At 51.1% G+C, this 16,369-nt stretch overlaps 1 protein-coding gene across 14 annotated transcripts in view; it reads left to right on the top strand.

Annotated features, from left to right (window-relative positions):
* Positions 1-16,369, top strand: part of Col27a1 (collagen type XXVII alpha 1 chain) — a 118,490-nt gene that overhangs the window by 17,708 nt on the left and 84,413 nt on the right. For 13 of the 14 annotated variants that reach the window (XR_010051282.1, XR_010051283.1, XR_010051285.1 and 10 more), the window contains exons 4-6: positions 2,500-2,553; positions 5,604-5,657; positions 15,689-15,742. Coding sequence is in view for 8 of the 14 variants with exons in the window: in XM_063260231.1 (XP_063116301.1) it covers positions 2,500-2,553; positions 5,604-5,657; positions 15,689-15,742 (162 nt within the window). In the remaining 6 variants the exon portion in view is untranslated. The remainder of the gene's footprint in view (positions 1-2,499; positions 2,554-5,603; positions 5,658-15,688; positions 15,743-16,369) is intronic. The other variant, XM_063260236.1, reaches the window with a different exon arrangement.

The raw sequence follows: 16,369 nt of genomic DNA, 5'->3' as shown, positions 1-16,369 counted from the left end.
TCAGACTTCTGCCTGGATGCCCCCATTTCTAGGACAGAAGAAATGCCAAGAGGGAGTGTCCAGGCCTCTGCAGCTTTGGCCCCATCAGGGAGCCACACCCCAAAGACCTTTTTCCTCCCTGTATCCCTCAGAGCTTTGACCTCCTGCTCCACGAGACGGGGATGATCTGATATTTTTCTCCCACCTGGTAGCCCCACTGCAGCCCCCACAGCTCAGGAAAAGCCAGTACTGGGAAAATTCTGGGTGTTCATGTTCCCGAGGGCCACAGAGCAGAAGGACTTACTCAAGGCCACACACCTAGTCAGAGATGTACCTGGCTTGTCCTTGGAGAAGCCTCCCATGGGAGCTTCCGTATGGGGAATGGGTTCCGTAGTGCTAGGCTTGTCTTTTATTAGCTGTGTGCCCTTGGGCAAGTCACGGTGCCTCTCTGAGCCTCTCTCAGGTTTCTTTTCCATTGAAAGAGCATTTTACACACACAGCAGTGTGTAGTCTTGGCCCCAACATTTTCATTTAATTATTTCCTGGCCCCCTGTGAGAAGTGAGCCAAACAGGGCCTTCTAGGAAGGGACACCCTTTGCTATTTCCCCAAAACATGCAGAGGGAGGTGGCTCAAATTTCTGAGTGGGGACATTCCGGGAGCTGACCTAACAAAAAAAGCTAACATTTTTTGAGCATTAATTTCGGGCCAGGCTGAAGGATTAGCACATTTTATAGATTATCTGCAGCTACGAGCTATCGTTATCCTCATTTGATGGAAGTTTGAGAACCCAAAGTTTGGAACCTGAAAGTAGCTAGGCAAACCACAGAGCTGGTAAGTGGGGTGTCTAGTGTGAGCCCAGGACCCCTGTCTTACCTGCAGTCTGCTGCTGTCACCAAAGCAGGAGCAAAGGACGGGAGGTAGACTGGCCCCAGTCCCAACCGCACAGGCTGGACACAGGACCAGAGACCGTGCCCTGTCCTTGTGTGCTGCTTCCAGTTTGACCATAGCTGCCTGGAAACTCAGAAGTGGCCAGGACTTTTCCGAGGTCACGCAACACCTCCTTGTCCATCCCCTGGGGCTCTTGCCTAGGGACTGGCAGGGCCTCGGTGTCCTATCTGCCTGTCTGGATCTCTGTGATCTTTATTTGTGGATGAGCAGGCACGTGGTGTTCACAGGCCAGCTCTACGAGCTGAGGCTGCCCAGCGTGAGATCCGGATTAATTACCAGCCAAAGCGTTCTGAGTTTTCAACACTGATTTTAACTCTGGGCAGGAAACCTGGAATCTCATTGACTGGTATTTGAAACAAATGAATTCCCCAGGCCTCACACATCCTCGAAAGCAAGCCTGGCTTCCTTCGAAGACTTTAAGACTTCGGGCTCAGTGCGTCCCATCAGGCACTTAGTTAATCCTCATTTACTCCTCTGGGGTAGATGGGAAGGTAGCTGTCGGACCTGTTTTAAAGAGGGAGCATCTGAGTCTCAGATGGCAGAAGGGACTGCGGAGCCCGTCACATTCCCAGCTCCGCAGGGATCAGCTCAGGATTTGAACAGAGGTCAGCCTGCTGCTTGGTCAGTGTGCTCCCTGTGTGAAGGGAGGAGAGACGGAGCCAGCTTCTGAGGCACCCACACCAGGGTCAGGCCTTCCTCTTGTGGGCAGTGGGGTGCTGTTGAATGCTGTTGAGCAGGGGAGTTGCTGAGGAAGGAGGACGAGGCTGGGTGAGGAGAGGGCGGATGCAGGGAGAGCCCTGTGGAGCACTTGCAGGTGCTCGGGGAGCCACAGTGAAGGGTCCAGAGAACATGAGTGCCGGTGACCAGCAGGCACTGTGCTGGACATTGGCTGTCTCTCATCACCTTGAAATTGTGCCATGACGGGGGAATTACGTATGGACTGAACCCAGCTGCTAAGTGGCCGTGTGAGGCCACTCAGGTGCCTGGAGCCAGGCCCAGGTGACTGGAAAACCTGCGACTGTGCTGTCTGTGCCATGCTGCCTGTTCGTGGTACAAAGATGCATGGCGTGACCTTGGCCAAGTCTCTTGTCTGCTCTGGCTCTGGAGAGAACTTGGCTGAGCTCTGAGGTGCCTTGTACTAAACATTTGGCTGAGCCCCGGGGATAAAGATGACTCACACTTTATTGGTTCCTTTGAGGAGACCATGATCTGCTGGGAGAGATGAGTATCTGAGCAGATAACTCTCCCATGATAGAATGGTCTTCAGAGAGAAAAGAAGGACTTGGAAGAGGGAACAGGGAAGGCTTCCTGGTGGAGGCGACACTGTAAGTTATCGGAGTGATTAAAGATGAGAGCTTCAAAGACTGGGAGAGAACAGATGCTACATGTGAAAGTCCTGAAAGCCTCAGCGAGCATTGAATTCCTCAGGACAAGACCTCAGGAGACCCCACTTATACCCATGAGATTTCCTTGCCCAGAGTTTGGGCAGGATTGTTGATGAATGACTGGTTGATGGTATTCTCTGCTGCCTCTTGGCACTGTCTGACATTGTCTTTTTGCTTCCTGTTCAGGGTCCCCCTGGCCTTCCTGGGCTACCTGGACCTCCTGGCCCACGGGGGCCTCGGGTAAGTGTTCTTTGGTGCCTGGGTTCTGTTGCCCCAAAGTCCTTGTTTGTGGTGTGTCTTCAGGCCCTTCCTTGACTGGTGCCAACACCCATTTTCCATTTTGTGCACTGGGGGTAGAGTAGGGTTTGGGAGGTGCTCCTTGGACAGGTGTGGCTTGGGATGACAATGACTTCTTGTGGGGTGTCTGTCCTGGGCATCATGCTTACAGCTTGAGGTGTGGAGGCGGACCCTGAGGATTATCTTCCAGAGCTGGGCTTCAGCATGTGTCCAAGAAGAAGCCTGGTTTGGGAGGTGGCACCCATGAGGTGTCCTTCTTGTTCTCTGCAGGGCCTTCCTGGGAGTGATGCTGATCTGGGCAGCTGCATGGCTGTGCCAGAAAGGGCTGAGCTCCTGGGTGGCAGAGAGTCTGGTAGAGATAACTGCCTGGGGCATATTTCTAGCTGGAGCCCAGAGACTGGTTCTGGTTACACAATTACTCAGCCCCTGCTCCCTCCAGACCTGGCCCTGGGATTCCCGGGCCCAGGGCTCTGGAATCTGCTGCTGAAACTACATTTCCTCCTGGCTTCCGAGGCTCCAGGAAAGTGCATCCCCAGAGCTGAGGCACCAGCAGTCTGTAGCGCCCCAGCAAGATCCTTTAACCTTGCATTCCAGGCCCGGGCAAGCTGCCCCACTCCCAGCCCTCCGGAGGACTTTCCTCTACTGTCCTCTCTACTCAGCAGGTCTGCTTTGCGAAGTCCTCTTCATTCACAGCTAAGCTATCAAAGGATAGCTTCCAGTGTGGTTCCCAGGCTATAAACCAGGCAACTGAGGCTCTGAAAGGTTGTTACTTGAGCGCACTTTCTTACTTGTACATCAGTAATTCTTCTGTCTTCAACCAACCTCTGTCTCCCAATGGCAGACTGACCAGTCTTATCTTATGGTTAGAACCTTACCCTGGTGGTGGGAAAATAGTTGGAGATTTCTAGATGGGGGTTGGGAACATTTCCACCAGGAAGCCATGTGATCTTAGGCAATCCTCCAGGCCTCAGTTTCCCCATTTATGAAACCTAGGATTATGGAGAGATTCCTCTGGGCTCTCCTGACCTGCTTCAGCTCTGTGCCCGCCCCACCCCCACCATCCTGTTTCTAGCCTGGAAATTCCATAGATCATAAAATTCTGAAGATAATAGAATGCTTGCTTAAACAAACTCATTGCCTCTGCACAGATGGTGGCCCTGGGCTCAGGGAGGGGCAGGGTTTTACCTATGGTCACCAGAGGCCTGTGGCCTGACCCTTCCCACCTCCATACACTCCCCCAGCCTGTGTAAAGATGTGGGGGAATCCCTGCATCCTCCCCTCCCCGCCTTTCTAGGCTCTAACATTTATAGAATCGGTCTGCTTGGCTCTGGGTCAACTATGTGCCTCTTGTCTTTGCAAGGCAGTGGTTGGAGAAGGGTGGGAAGTGGGCGCAGGGAGGAGGAAGCCCCAGCCTTGCAGAGTGCAGATGGAGGCCGAGAGCTGCACTCTCTGGGGCTGCTGGGAACATGACTGAGGAGCATCCACACTTGACCTTACATATCCTATGGCTGGTCCTGGGGGAGCTGGGCATCAGGGGCCCTCCACCAATACCCCACTCAGCCTGAGCTCTGAGTAGACATAGGATGGACATAGGATGGTTTTCAGAGGTCACTGGCTGCCATCACTTACAGGAGACCGAAGCTGGTGACCATTGCAGACTTCACCCATCCAAGTTCCATCCCTGTGCCAAGAGACTGTGGGGTGGAGGGCGCAGGATGGCTGATAATTTTAGATAGAGAGTTACACGTGGCACTTATAAATTCACCAGGCCAAGTGCAGGCTGGACACTGTTGCTTCCTGTGTGTTCAGAGGAGGGGAGGTCCCTGCTCAGGCATGGAGGAAGAGGGAGGTGCCTTGGTTGGAATGTGACGGGCTGCAGCTGGGAGCTGGCCTCAGACAGGGAGGAGGTCAGTGCATGCACAGCTAGACCAAGGAGCCCAGTGGGCCTGCGATGAGGACCGAATCCAGAGGATGGTGGTGTCAGGGGCCGGTGGATCCCTCCAGTTGCCCCTTCCTACCCCACTGCCCCAGACTGTTCCTGCCTGGTAATTGACTCCAAGTCTGTAGCCAGGGCTCTTGCTGGGGAAAGTGGACCTGACGGGAGCCAACTGTCTCGGGATGTAGAGATGGCCTGAGAAACTCAAGGGCCATGAACAAACTGGGTCCGAAGCCACTCACTTGAGCACACTCTGCTGTGCAACTTTGACCAAGGCATTACCAGTTGTTCTTGGTCTCTGGAGTTTGCTGGAGTCTATGGGAAGCTCTGATCACACACTGGGGCCTTTGTCTAGAAGTGGCCAAGCCCTACTCCTGATAAGCTCTCAGCTCCTACCAAAAGCCACTGGAGTCCAAAGCACGGAGAGACTGCTTTAGGCTGAGGAGTCTGGGAAGGCTCCCTGGAAGAGGTTGCCTTTGAGCCAGGCCTCAAGGGATGGGTTCTGATTTCAGCCAGAAGAGATGGATGGGCAAGACATGCCCAGTGACTTGGACAGCATGGGTCACGGGGACAAGGAGAGAAGGTACCAGCCATACTAGAGGAAAACAAGAGCTGAGTGTGGCTTGAGCCCAAGGAAGCTGGACAGGTTGATGAGGCTGGGCTGAGAGAGTGGGGAGAAGTGGTCAAGTCTGGGGTTAAGGTCTTGCATTCTGACAGATCCGGGGCTAAGGTCCAGCTCTGGCTCTTAGCGGCTAGGTGGTCTGGGGCAGCTGTAGACCTCTTTGAATACTGACTTCGTCCTGTAGCACTGACTTGTGGCACCCATGCCCAGTGCTTGCATCTACTCAGTAGGGTAACAGGGTGCAGGGGAAGTTCCTCCAACGCCAGCTTCCCGGGCCTCCTAGAAGTGGGCTGAATGCCTGCCATTGTGTGGACAGGTGATGCTGCTGCTGGGGAAAGGGTCCCTCAGCACTGGGTGGGAGGAAGGTGACAGGGATTGTTGTCTGAAGTGGGGTGACTCCGCTTTTTCTCTCACCTTCTCTTTGTCTCCCTTCAGGGTCCTCCTGGACCATATGGAAACCCAGGCCTGCCTGGTCCTCCTGGTGCCAAAGTGAGTAATTACTGTGGGGTCTGGAGAGGTGGCGTGGAGTGAGTGCTGGGCTTGGGGACCACATTTGGGATGCTTTTTGGTGGAGAAACTTCAGAGAAATAGTGGAAGAGTCCCAGTCAGGCGGGAGGCAGCCTCAGCTTGCTCCCTCCTATTACTGGGTCTGGAGGCCCAGAGAGAATTCGTGAGGTTGGCTTCTGGTTGGAAGAGACTGGGGGAGAAGGGCAGCTAGGCCCTGGAACCCTCAAAGGGGTGTAGGAAGAAAGGCGATTTGTTGCTGCATAGGGCGGGCCTTGAATGTCAGACTAGGGACACAAAGTCACTGGGCTGTAAGATGCACCCTCTGGAGACCTGTCAGGTTGTGAGCTGGCGAGGGACCCATAAAGACCATGTTTTAGGGAGATCCTGAGATGCACCAAGCTTGCGTTCTAGAGAGGTCTCTGGATGCCATGGGTAGGATGAACTGCGGTGAGATCAAAGGCACGATGAAGGTGATATGAGGAGAGCGGAGGCCTGGGCCAGCTTCCGCTGTGGGAGGACAGAGAAGGATGTGAGGTGAGAGACAGCCACTCCCTGGTGTTATTCTGGGAGACCAACCCAGGAGGAGGACCCAGGAGAAGGAGTGAGATGCCTTTGTGTTTGGGAACCAGATGGGGCTCATTGGTGGAGAGACATTCCGGAGCTCGGGGTACTCTGAGCTAGAGATGGAGTCTGGGAAGCCGCAGAGATGTCACATCTCTGCGGCTTCCCTGGAGGAGCCTTCTTGGAATAACCTGGGCTGCTTTTGGTGAGACCTTAGCAGCCGGCACACTGGGGATGCGAGAACTCCCGACTGCAGAGCTCAAGTGTGTTTCTGGAACAGGCAGAGGACCACATTGTCCCTGGCAGTGCCTGGACGGAGGAGCTCAGAGCTCAGAGAGGATGGGAAAAAAGGCAGGGGTAGCTAGGAAGAGGATGCCAAGTGCTGGAAGTTAGAAGGACAGTGCCCCCTTTACTCTTGTGTGCAGCACTGTACATGGGCTTGCCGCATTTGAGCCCCCACAAAGGCCGAAGAAATGAGTGTGAGGATACTGTGCTCACTGACAGATAGGGAGGACAGGCAGATTAAGAGCCTGTCCAGGAATCTGACTCCAGGCCTGGTGCTCAGAGGGCCTCCTTTGGAAACTTACTCTGCTTTTGCAGAGGCCTCAGGTATATCAAAATGCTGATGAACAGCAGCTGCTTTGCCCTGCTTGGCTGCTCTGGGCTGGGCCTGTGTGCTCCTCACTGACGCTGCTGCTGTGACAGCGATGCCCACAGTGAACCTGTGCTGACCTGTGCTGGCCCTGCTCATTCTGGAGTACTGCAAGGTCTCATGCCAGGCTCGCAGCCAGTCACTCCTGTTCTTTCAGCAAAGATACGAGGGTAGGACAGCTGTTTCTCCTGTCATTTGGAAAAGCAGCTGGGCGGGAGGGAGCGTGGAGACTTGTCCCTAACAGATGAGTCCTGCCACCACATGGAGCTGAGACTTATGGACACGGATTTAGGGACAGGACCCCAGATCTAAGGTCATTCATTGCTAAGTTAAATGCCAGGGCCTAGTGGCTTAATGCAGATCCTAGATTGGCTGCCCAGGCCTTGCAGAGAGAGTGGGTGTGCAAGGGAGAGGGTGTGAGTTCCAGAGAAAATGCTGGAGCCAGAGGCGTCTCTCCTCTTTGGACTTGTGTGGAATGCTGGGAGATGTGGAGCAGAGGCTATGCCTTTGCCCGGAGACTTGGCCTGAGGGCAGAGCAGGCAGAGGCCTCCAGGGCAGAGGCCTCCAGGGCAGAGCAGTTGGGTGGGCGGCCACAGAGCGCTTAGTCTGATGCAGACTGGTTATGATTCCAGGTGGCACAGCCAGGATAGAGTTAAAGCAGGGGCTGTCCCTAGAGCCCACTGGAAGTGGGGATTTTGCTGAGAGGGTCCCCACTGTTCATCAGAGCCCTTGGGGCCTGAGGTGCCTTTGGGGGACTACAAGGCTGGCCACACCCAGGCCCTGTGCTGGGTCTTCCCCTTCCCCTTCCTTGGCCACTGCCAGGGCCACTCATCTACTCATCTTCCTTGGTTTGCTGAGTACCTATTATGTTCCCAGTGACAGATCCTGTACTTGTCTGGCTTGGCCATCATCCTGTCCTTTAGCTCAGTCTTTGTGCTCACGAGCTAATGGCCTTGTGAGGTAAAGCTCTCTATGTTGGCCTCAAGGGTGGGCAAGACAGGTGCTCTCAGAAGACGGCGGAAGGAAAAAGAGAAAAGATGAGGGAACTTCTCCCCCTTGAGGTTCCCAGGAGTGGCAGGCCAAGGGCGAGGTGCGATGCCTGGGTCCTCACGTGCCAGGGACTGGACCCTTGGGTTGGTCCTTGGCAGGAGCTTTGGGGCTCCACAGCCTTAGGAGGTCAGCCTAGGTTTCATCACTCAACCTGCCTCCTCAGAGTGCTGGTGGTGCCCAGGGACTGTACCCATGTGTGCCACACTCATATCTGGGGAAAAGAGGACTTTAGCTTCCTCCTGGAGCTGAGGTTGAAGACTCTGGGAAAGCAGACACTGGAGCCCAGTGGCTCAAATTCAGGTCCCAGTTTCTTCACCTCCTAGTTCTGTGACTGAAGGCAAATTATCTTACATTTCTATGCCTCAGTTTCCTCATCCAGAAAGTAGAGTAACAACAGTAGCCAGCACTTCGGGGCCTCAAGAGGGGGCTGCGAGTGCCTTCTGTATCTGTGGTGTAGTGCTGGTCCATGGGAAGTGCTGTGGCGAGGTGGGTGTCATGGTCAGCTGTCAGCCTGTGCCGGGCACAGGTACACCGAGACACCGAGGTAGTGTTCCTGCCCTTGAGGCATGCAGAGGCAGTGAGCAAGAAAGAAAAGCAGATCGAACAAGATCAAACAAGTGGAGCCACACTGAGGTTAAGGCTGTGGGGGCCCATGTCAGAGGCGTGGGCTGCCCAGATTCCCCCAGATATGGCTTGATCTGCCCTGGGAAGTGAGAGTCGCCTTCCTAGAGGCTGGGAAGACTGGACCTTGGATGGTGGTGGGCAACTCCGCCCGTGACGGCGTGTGGGAATGCTGGCAGCACCACTGGGGAGTTTTGGGCTTTATCCAAGGTCAAAAGACAGAACAGACGTCAGCAGAGGTAAGACTATCCAGGCAGGTTTGTAAAGAGCTTTAGGCCGCCTCAGCAGCTGGCTGGACCGCAGGCCTGTGGGGATCTTTGTGCTGCCCTCCTGGGGGGCTGCTGCCAAGGTCGGGGGTTTAGTGAAATGCAAGGCCGTGGCGCAAGGGAGGAGCTGTGGGCCAGGAGTGGCAGGGAGGCCACTTAGGGGCAACCAGATGCCCTGATGCTGTTTGGCCCATTCCTTCAGCAGTGAATTAGATGGGTTCTTGTGGCCCTGGGGTGTAGGCATGTGGGACGGAAGGTTCTGTGAGCAGGTGGCTGCTGGCAAAGCCATGGGAAAGGCCCCACGGGATTCATAGGCCTCAGGCCCAGCCTTTCCCTTTCCTCAGATGGCCAAGAGAGGAGGCCCTACCCTTGGTGGGCACCGTGGGTTTGAGCAGTCCTGGCTTCATACACTTTTAGGGCACATGTTATGACCCCCTTTTATGGATGAGAAAACAAAGACCAGAGTGGCTAAGTAACTTGGCCAGCATCACGTTTCAAGTAGATGGTGAAGCCATCCATGAGTGCCTGATCCTTGGGTGTCACATGTGTGACTATGGCTTCACTGGCCAGGCAGAGTCTGGCCTTTGGCACTTAACAGTTGCTATGAACGTTTCCAGTTGCTGAATTTTCTTCCCACAAGTGTATTAATTGCTGTGTGGCTTTCTCCCAACATCAATACTCCATGCTTCCGTAACCAATTTCCTTTTAGCAAACTGTCTTTTACTAATATATGGGTATTATGTATATAATACATTATATACATTATGTATATAATACATTAAAGAAGAACATTACTGTATATAAATGCTGGGATATTTAATTATATCTTTATGATAAATTCATAAAAATAGAGTTGCTAGAATGGACTCAGGAGCCAGTGCACCTGAGTTTGAGTCCTGACTCCCCCATTTGCGGGCTGTATGATTTGGTCAAGTTACTAAACTCTCAGTGTAGGGTCTCAGTTTCTGCTTCTGTAAAATGAGCATAGCAATAGTTCTTATTTACCTCAAGATTGTTCTGAAGATTAAACTGTGTGTACTTGTGTATTTATATATACCAAAATATATATGCAAGATCCATGAATATGCATGGAAACATAGTATACCCCATGCCTTAACATAAAAGCAGTATGTGTATCTGCTGGTATTGTACTATCATCTGCCTTCCAGAAAGATTCCGTCACTTCATGCTGCTGTTAGCATTAGAGAAATATATTAAAAGAAGGCAATTCAAGCTGGGCATGGTGGTGCATCGCTATAATCCCAGAACTCTGGGGGGCTCAGGCAGGAGGACTGCAAGTTCACACTCAACCTGGGCAACTTAGTGAGCTCTTATCTCAAAGTAAAATTTTAGAAATGTCTTGAAATGTGCAAAGTCCTGTGTTCAATCCCCAGCACTGTAGGAAAAAAAGAAAGAAGGGAGGGTGGGGAAGGAAGGAAAGAAAGAAGGAAGAAAGGAGAGAGAGACAGAGAGATAGAGAAAGAGAGAGAGAGAGTGAGAGAGTGAGAGAGTTCTATTTCCAGCCAGGCATGACAGTATGTGCTTATAATTCCAGAATGCTGGGCAGCTGAAGCAGGAGGATTCCAAGTTTGAGCCCAGCCTGGGCAATTTAATGAAACGCTGTCTCATAATAAAAAAATAATAAAGGAATGAGGATGTAGTTTAGTGTAAAGACCCTGGTTACATTCCCCAGCACCACGATAGATAGATAGATAGATAGATAGATAGATAGATAGATAATAGATAGATAGATAGATAGATAATAGATAGATAGATAGATGCTTACATGCATACATAGAATGATACATGAGTTCTCTCTTCACTTCACTCTGCTCATCTATGAGATGAGCTTGTTCTTATGTCTGCTTTTATTTGCCTTTTGCCATTGGTGAATTAGTTTATGTTGGAGGTTGGGATGGTTTGTCATTTGTCAATGACTTGTAAAAATTATTTTAGATTATTTAAGGTTATTAAAACTTTGCCTATGTTGCAAGTATTTTCCAGTTTGTTGTTTGCCTATTAAGGGTAGTCATAATGGTTTTTACAGCCAGAAGTACTTTTTTAAAGAAGGAAAAGGGATCAAATAAGAAAGAATTAAGATGCTAAGGTGTGTTACGTACGTGTGTCAACTCCCAACAAGGAGTGTAAATATTATTATGTACTACAAACACGACTACTACTACTAAGAAAAAATATTAACACTAATAACTACCTTACGGGGGATTTATGGCATGTAATCTGATTTGGAGAGGGCTCTACCAGTAGGTACAATTTATGATTTCCTTTTCCTCCCTGCCTCCCTCCTTCCCGCACTTCCTTGTGCTGGGGATTGAATCCGAGGCCCTGTGTGTGCTAAATATGTGCTCTACTCCCGAGCTACACCCCGAGCCCTGCTTTGTCTTTATACTGGGAAGTGTCTTTTCCATTTTAAGATCAGACAGGTAGTCACTTTTATTCCTAGTCACTTCATGTCATTTATGCTATTAAACTTTTTAAACCATCTGGAACCTTAATGGGGGTGAACTATGAAGTGGGCCACTAGCATTGTTTTACCCTGATCTTTAACCATTTATTGAGCAGCTGTCTTCCACTGATTGTTGTATAATAGGCCAGAGTCTGTTTCAGACCATTCCATGGTATTTCACTGCTCTATTTGTGTATTTGTATGTTCATAAAATACTATTTTATGTGACTTTTACTGCACTATGTGTCTCCCCGCTCCTCTTTTAAAAGTATTTCCGGCTGTTTTTTTCTGTTGAGCAAACTTTAAGGCCACCTTAATTTCCTTTAAAAAAAGGATTTTTACTGGAATTGTATGAAATGCATATATTAATTAGGGAAGAACTAACATCTTTAAAATATTAAGTTTTCATATGTACACGTACAACATGTTTTCCCATTTGGTTAGGTTTTAAAAACATCTTTTGACAAACTTTTATAGTTTTTATTACATAATCCCTGCACATTTCTTTTCAAGTTTATACTTAGAAATTTTTGGTTTTTGTAGCTGTTATGATTGGAATAGTCTCCTCTATTATATTTTCTGGCTGGCTCTTAGCTATTGAAGAAAACTCTTGGTCTTTGTATTTTTGTACTTTTTCTGTTTAATCTGTGACTATCACCTTCACTGAGGTAGCTTATTAGTTCTACTAGTATTTCAGTTAGTTCTGAATATTCTAGAAAGGCATTCATGATGTTTGCAAAGGACATACTTCTGTCTCCTTTTTCTCAAATGTTAGTCATTCTTATTTGTTTTTCTTGTTTTAGTACATTGGCCAGCACTTCTAAACCCGTGTAATAGTAGTAGCAGTAGTGGAAATCTTCACAGGAAGTCCCAGGATGGGGCCAGATCTGACCCAGCCTCCTGCTGCTGTCTCTTGGGTGCCCATTCACTCATTTGCTCATTCATGAGCTATTCTGCGATGCCTTTTTCTGCCCAGGCCCTGTGCTGTGTACTTGAGATCAGAGAGAGCTTATACAGGGAGCTTCCAGCCCAGAATCTCCCAATCCTTTATGATATACTCCTCCTCCATCTCAATGTCTATGGACTCAGCCCCTTGGAGCCCTCTCTCGTGTCGCGTCCCAGCCCTACCCGCAGGAGCTATGCTGAGCACATTTCCTATTCCACAATGGTCTTAGCAGTAAGGTTTAGGCTTGCCTTCCTATAGTCTTCTAGTCCCATAAAAGCCTACTGCCTAGCCCAGGCACAGTCTACCATTCCCTGTGAAAGTGGCTTGCTCAAGGTCACCCTAAGATCTCACTGGCTGGAGAGCTAGGCCTGGAGACTAGATTTTTGCTCTCACCAAAGTCTGAATTGTTGGTTAGACTTTATACATTCTTTTGTCTCACACCGGGACATTTGCAGGAGACTGGCTAGGAAAGCATATAGTCTTCTCCAGCCCCCAAATCACCCCTTGGCTGACCAGGGATACCTTGGACATCCCCTAAGCTATGTCTTTATGTGGCTGCTCCTTGATTTGCTCCAGCCTCCTCTCAGCAGTGACTCCCTGCAAAGATGTATCTGTCTCTGGGTGCAGTTCTCCCAGGCGCCTGTCTTCCATCTATCAGTGATGTGTAGTTTTTCTCTGTGCTCTGCTGAAGTGTGACCAGACTGCCTGAGTAAACCCATGCATTAATTGTCTGACCTTTGGCACATGACATACAAGGGAGGACCAAGATATGTGGCTGATGTTTACATTTTCATTTTAAAAACTTACTACAGTCAAAGAAATATTGCCATGAATCCTTCTCAGAATACACCCTCTTGCTTTGAACACACTCATCCCGTTTCTTTTGCCATTTTCTGAAGCAGTTCTGGAAGTCCTCTTTCATCAGTATCTTTATGAGGTGTGAGTGGCAAATGTTGCTGCCGAGTGCCACTGTGAGCCTTTTAAATCTGTTTAAGACACTGGGGCAGCCACCACGGCACGGCTAAGATACTCACGAAAGAGAACTCCTAGAACTGCTTCTCGTGTGGCCAGGACGATGGGCTGAGTGTGTTCCAAGCAAGGAAGAGTACCTCGATGGCGGTTAAAGACAATGTGTCTTACTGTCAGGAATATTTAAAAATGTAAACTTTCACTGTATCATTTGGTCATACCTCACATCTTTGCTCTGCTTCAGCTTCCTTTCCTGTAAAATGGAAATAGCAATAGTTGCTGCTTCATAGATTTGGAGGATTAAACACAGGACTTGGAGACATCTGCAATAAATGTCATCCTTCCTGGTTTGCCTGGCTCCCTGCCAGTTCCCCAGGGGCAGCAGCAGTGCTTTGCTCTCCGTCACGGCACTGTGTTCTTCACCACAGTTGGTGTATAGTAGGTGTTCAGTAAGTATCTGTCCTCCTGAACGTTCTCAGGCAGTGACTGTGTTCCAAGCACTGTGCAGGCTGCCTGGGATACAGAAGGAATGATAAAGGACTAAAATGCCCCAAATCTGTCACTCCTTTGGGTCTCAGTTTCCCCTCTGCCATCAAATGACAGAATCGGATGTACAAAGACGCAGCCTTGCAAGCTTTCTGTGCCAGTTTCTCTGTCGGCTGCAGGGTGAGGTGGGCAGGGGCAGGCTAGGAGAAGCTCCATCCTTTTTTGGCCATGTGAATCCTCACTAGTCCTGGTCCTGGCCTTATACCATGGACATAAAAGGCGTGGAGCTGGGTTTGCGAGTAGTGAGGGTGGAGAGTGTCTGTCAGGGCAACTGCAGTGCCAGGTAGATCGGGGGTGGGTTCTGCGGAGGTAACCAGGAGGGGCCCAGGTAGAGCTGGCCTTCGATCAGGGGCAGGTGGCTGGGGAAGGGAAGGAATGTGGGGAAACATCGGGCCTTCCCATGTGCAGATCGGAACCCAGCCTCTCATCTGCTGGGTCAGCCTGGGCTGTGCCCAGCTTCCCTGAACCCAAGTGAACCCATGTCCTTTTTGCTGGGCCAAGTGTCTTGGTGCACAGAGAGTGACCAGCAGTGTCTGTACATAGTGGGGAGGCAGGGAGAAGCCATCTCTGTCCCTCCAGGAGGCTCTTTCCAGGGCACCAGTTTTTGGCAAAGAGTGACTGAGTCAGGATTTGGGAGGTCAGAGTTCTCACGAGGAAAAAACTCAAATAGGAATTAATTAAAGTTGGCCAAGCCACCTTTCCTGTGTGTCATGGCCTCTTGCCTGGAAACCCCAGAGGTCAATGTGTGTGTGTGTGTGTGTGTGTGTGTGTGTGTGTGTGTGTGCACGTGTGCATGCTCATGCACAATTGTACTCATGTGACCCCATGTTAAAGGTGAGGAAACCAAGCTCAGAGATGGGGATGCACTGCCTGAGGCTCCTCCATGAGTCTGTGGCTGGAATGGGGATGCACCCCAGGACTCGGCTCAGCTGAGAAAAGGATGGGAAGAAGCTGGCCTGAGGGGGAAAGGGGACAGAGATTAGGAACTCCTTAAGAAAGCAATGTCAGGGTGGAGGACTCCAGAATGCTGGGCTCGAAGAGTGGTTGCCTCTGTCCACCAGGAACTTGCTTCCTATCAGTTTCTCCCAGGTCACTGTTTTAACAGATTGGCTTCCAGGACATCCTAGAACACAGGTCTGGTGTCACAGGGTACTAGTCTCAGTTTGCCAATGCCCACCTCTGGGACTTCCAACAGTTCCCTTTCCTGGCCTCCATCCCCAGATGTGTTATGGGGCAGTCACACTCCCTTGCCTATGTCCTCTGTCTGTTGTGGGAAGGAAGGGAGATGAAGGATGTCAGTGGCTGTTGGTGCAGTGCCTTGGGTGATCAGGAAGCAAAGAGATGAGCATGAGCTCTCTGGGGAATGGAAAAGAACCTATGTGCCTCGTTGCTCGGAAACCCCTCAGAGCTCCAGGAGATGGGCAAGAGCCGGTCCTGGCAAGATGCACAGGCAGACCAGTCACCTTGGTGGCCCGGAGCTCTGCAGTTGGCCAGGAAGGACACAGTGAGCTGTGTCTTGCAGAGAAGGTTGACAGCCATCGATCGGCTCTGTAGGTGGGCGGCTGGCTGAGCAGGGTCTGCCCTCGAGATGTGCAGGCCATGACTGAGAAGCGTGCTGTGCTGTGGTGACACAACCCAGGCTTCTCTCTGTGTGCTTGGCTGGTGGCGGGAGAGTAAGATTTGGACCACATGGCTGGGGCCAGACTGTGGGACTTGGGACACTAGCAGGAAGAGTTTGGACTTCGCAGTCACTGGGGAGCCATGGCAGATGCAGGAGCAGGGATGTAATGGAATGGGAGAAAACACCCCTGGGGGTTGTGAGTGGGAGGATGGAGGGGACAGCACTGACACAGGAACGCAGAGCTTTGAGCAGAGCCTGTGGGGGAGACATCCTCTCTAGGTGACTTGGTGGCCAAAGGAGAATTATTTTTGTTTCAGGGACAGAAAGGGGACCTGGGGCTCTCACCAGGACAGGCCCACGATGGGGCAAAGGTAGGTTCCAGGGACTCTAGTGTTGAGGGAAGGGGGAGGTAGACCATGGTGACACTGCCATCCTGTGGGGAGCAGACCTGGCTGTGGCCATGAGTGACAGGCAGGAGGAGGGCAAGTCTGGGAAGGTCACAGTGGTTGGTTTTTCCTAGAAGTCCTTTGGGCTTTCCCAACACTGAGCCTTGGCCATTCCTGGTGTTTTCATCCTGGGGTACAACCACTAAAGCAAGACACAGTTTGCCTTTGGGTACAGGGTGGCGAACTGTTGCCCGCATGGCCTTCTGCTAAGTGACCCTGGCATCCAGAAGCTTCTTGGCAGCCCTTGCCCATGAAGCTTCCAACAGACCCCCTCCCCACCCCCCCAGTTCATCCAAGTAGACAGGTGTGTGTATCTCTCGAGGTGGGAAGGGCTCAGGCTCCATCTGAAGGCCCCTGACCCCAAGTGCTGTGAAACAGAGAGTTTGCCTGCAGAGAAGACATTTGGGCTGCAGGACTCCTTCCAGCCCTGAAGTATCTTCCCCAGAACCGAGCAGGAGGCCTGGAGAGAAGGCAGGGCATCAGGGGGCCTGGAACGCCCAGCAAGGTTATGCTGGGCCTCACACACATGTAACCTAAATGAACGGGCATGGC

Source organism: Cavia porcellus, unplaced genomic scaffold (assembly GCF_034190915.1).
Source record: "Cavia porcellus strain 051 isolate PalLab524CR breed Dunkin Hartley unplaced genomic scaffold, mCavPor4.1 scaffold_1, whole genome shotgun sequence".
Classification (NCBI taxonomy): Eukaryota; Metazoa; Chordata; class Mammalia; order Rodentia; family Caviidae; genus Cavia; species Cavia porcellus.
Note: the sequence above shows the minus strand (reverse complement) of the source record. Positions and strands in the feature narration are given on the sequence as shown.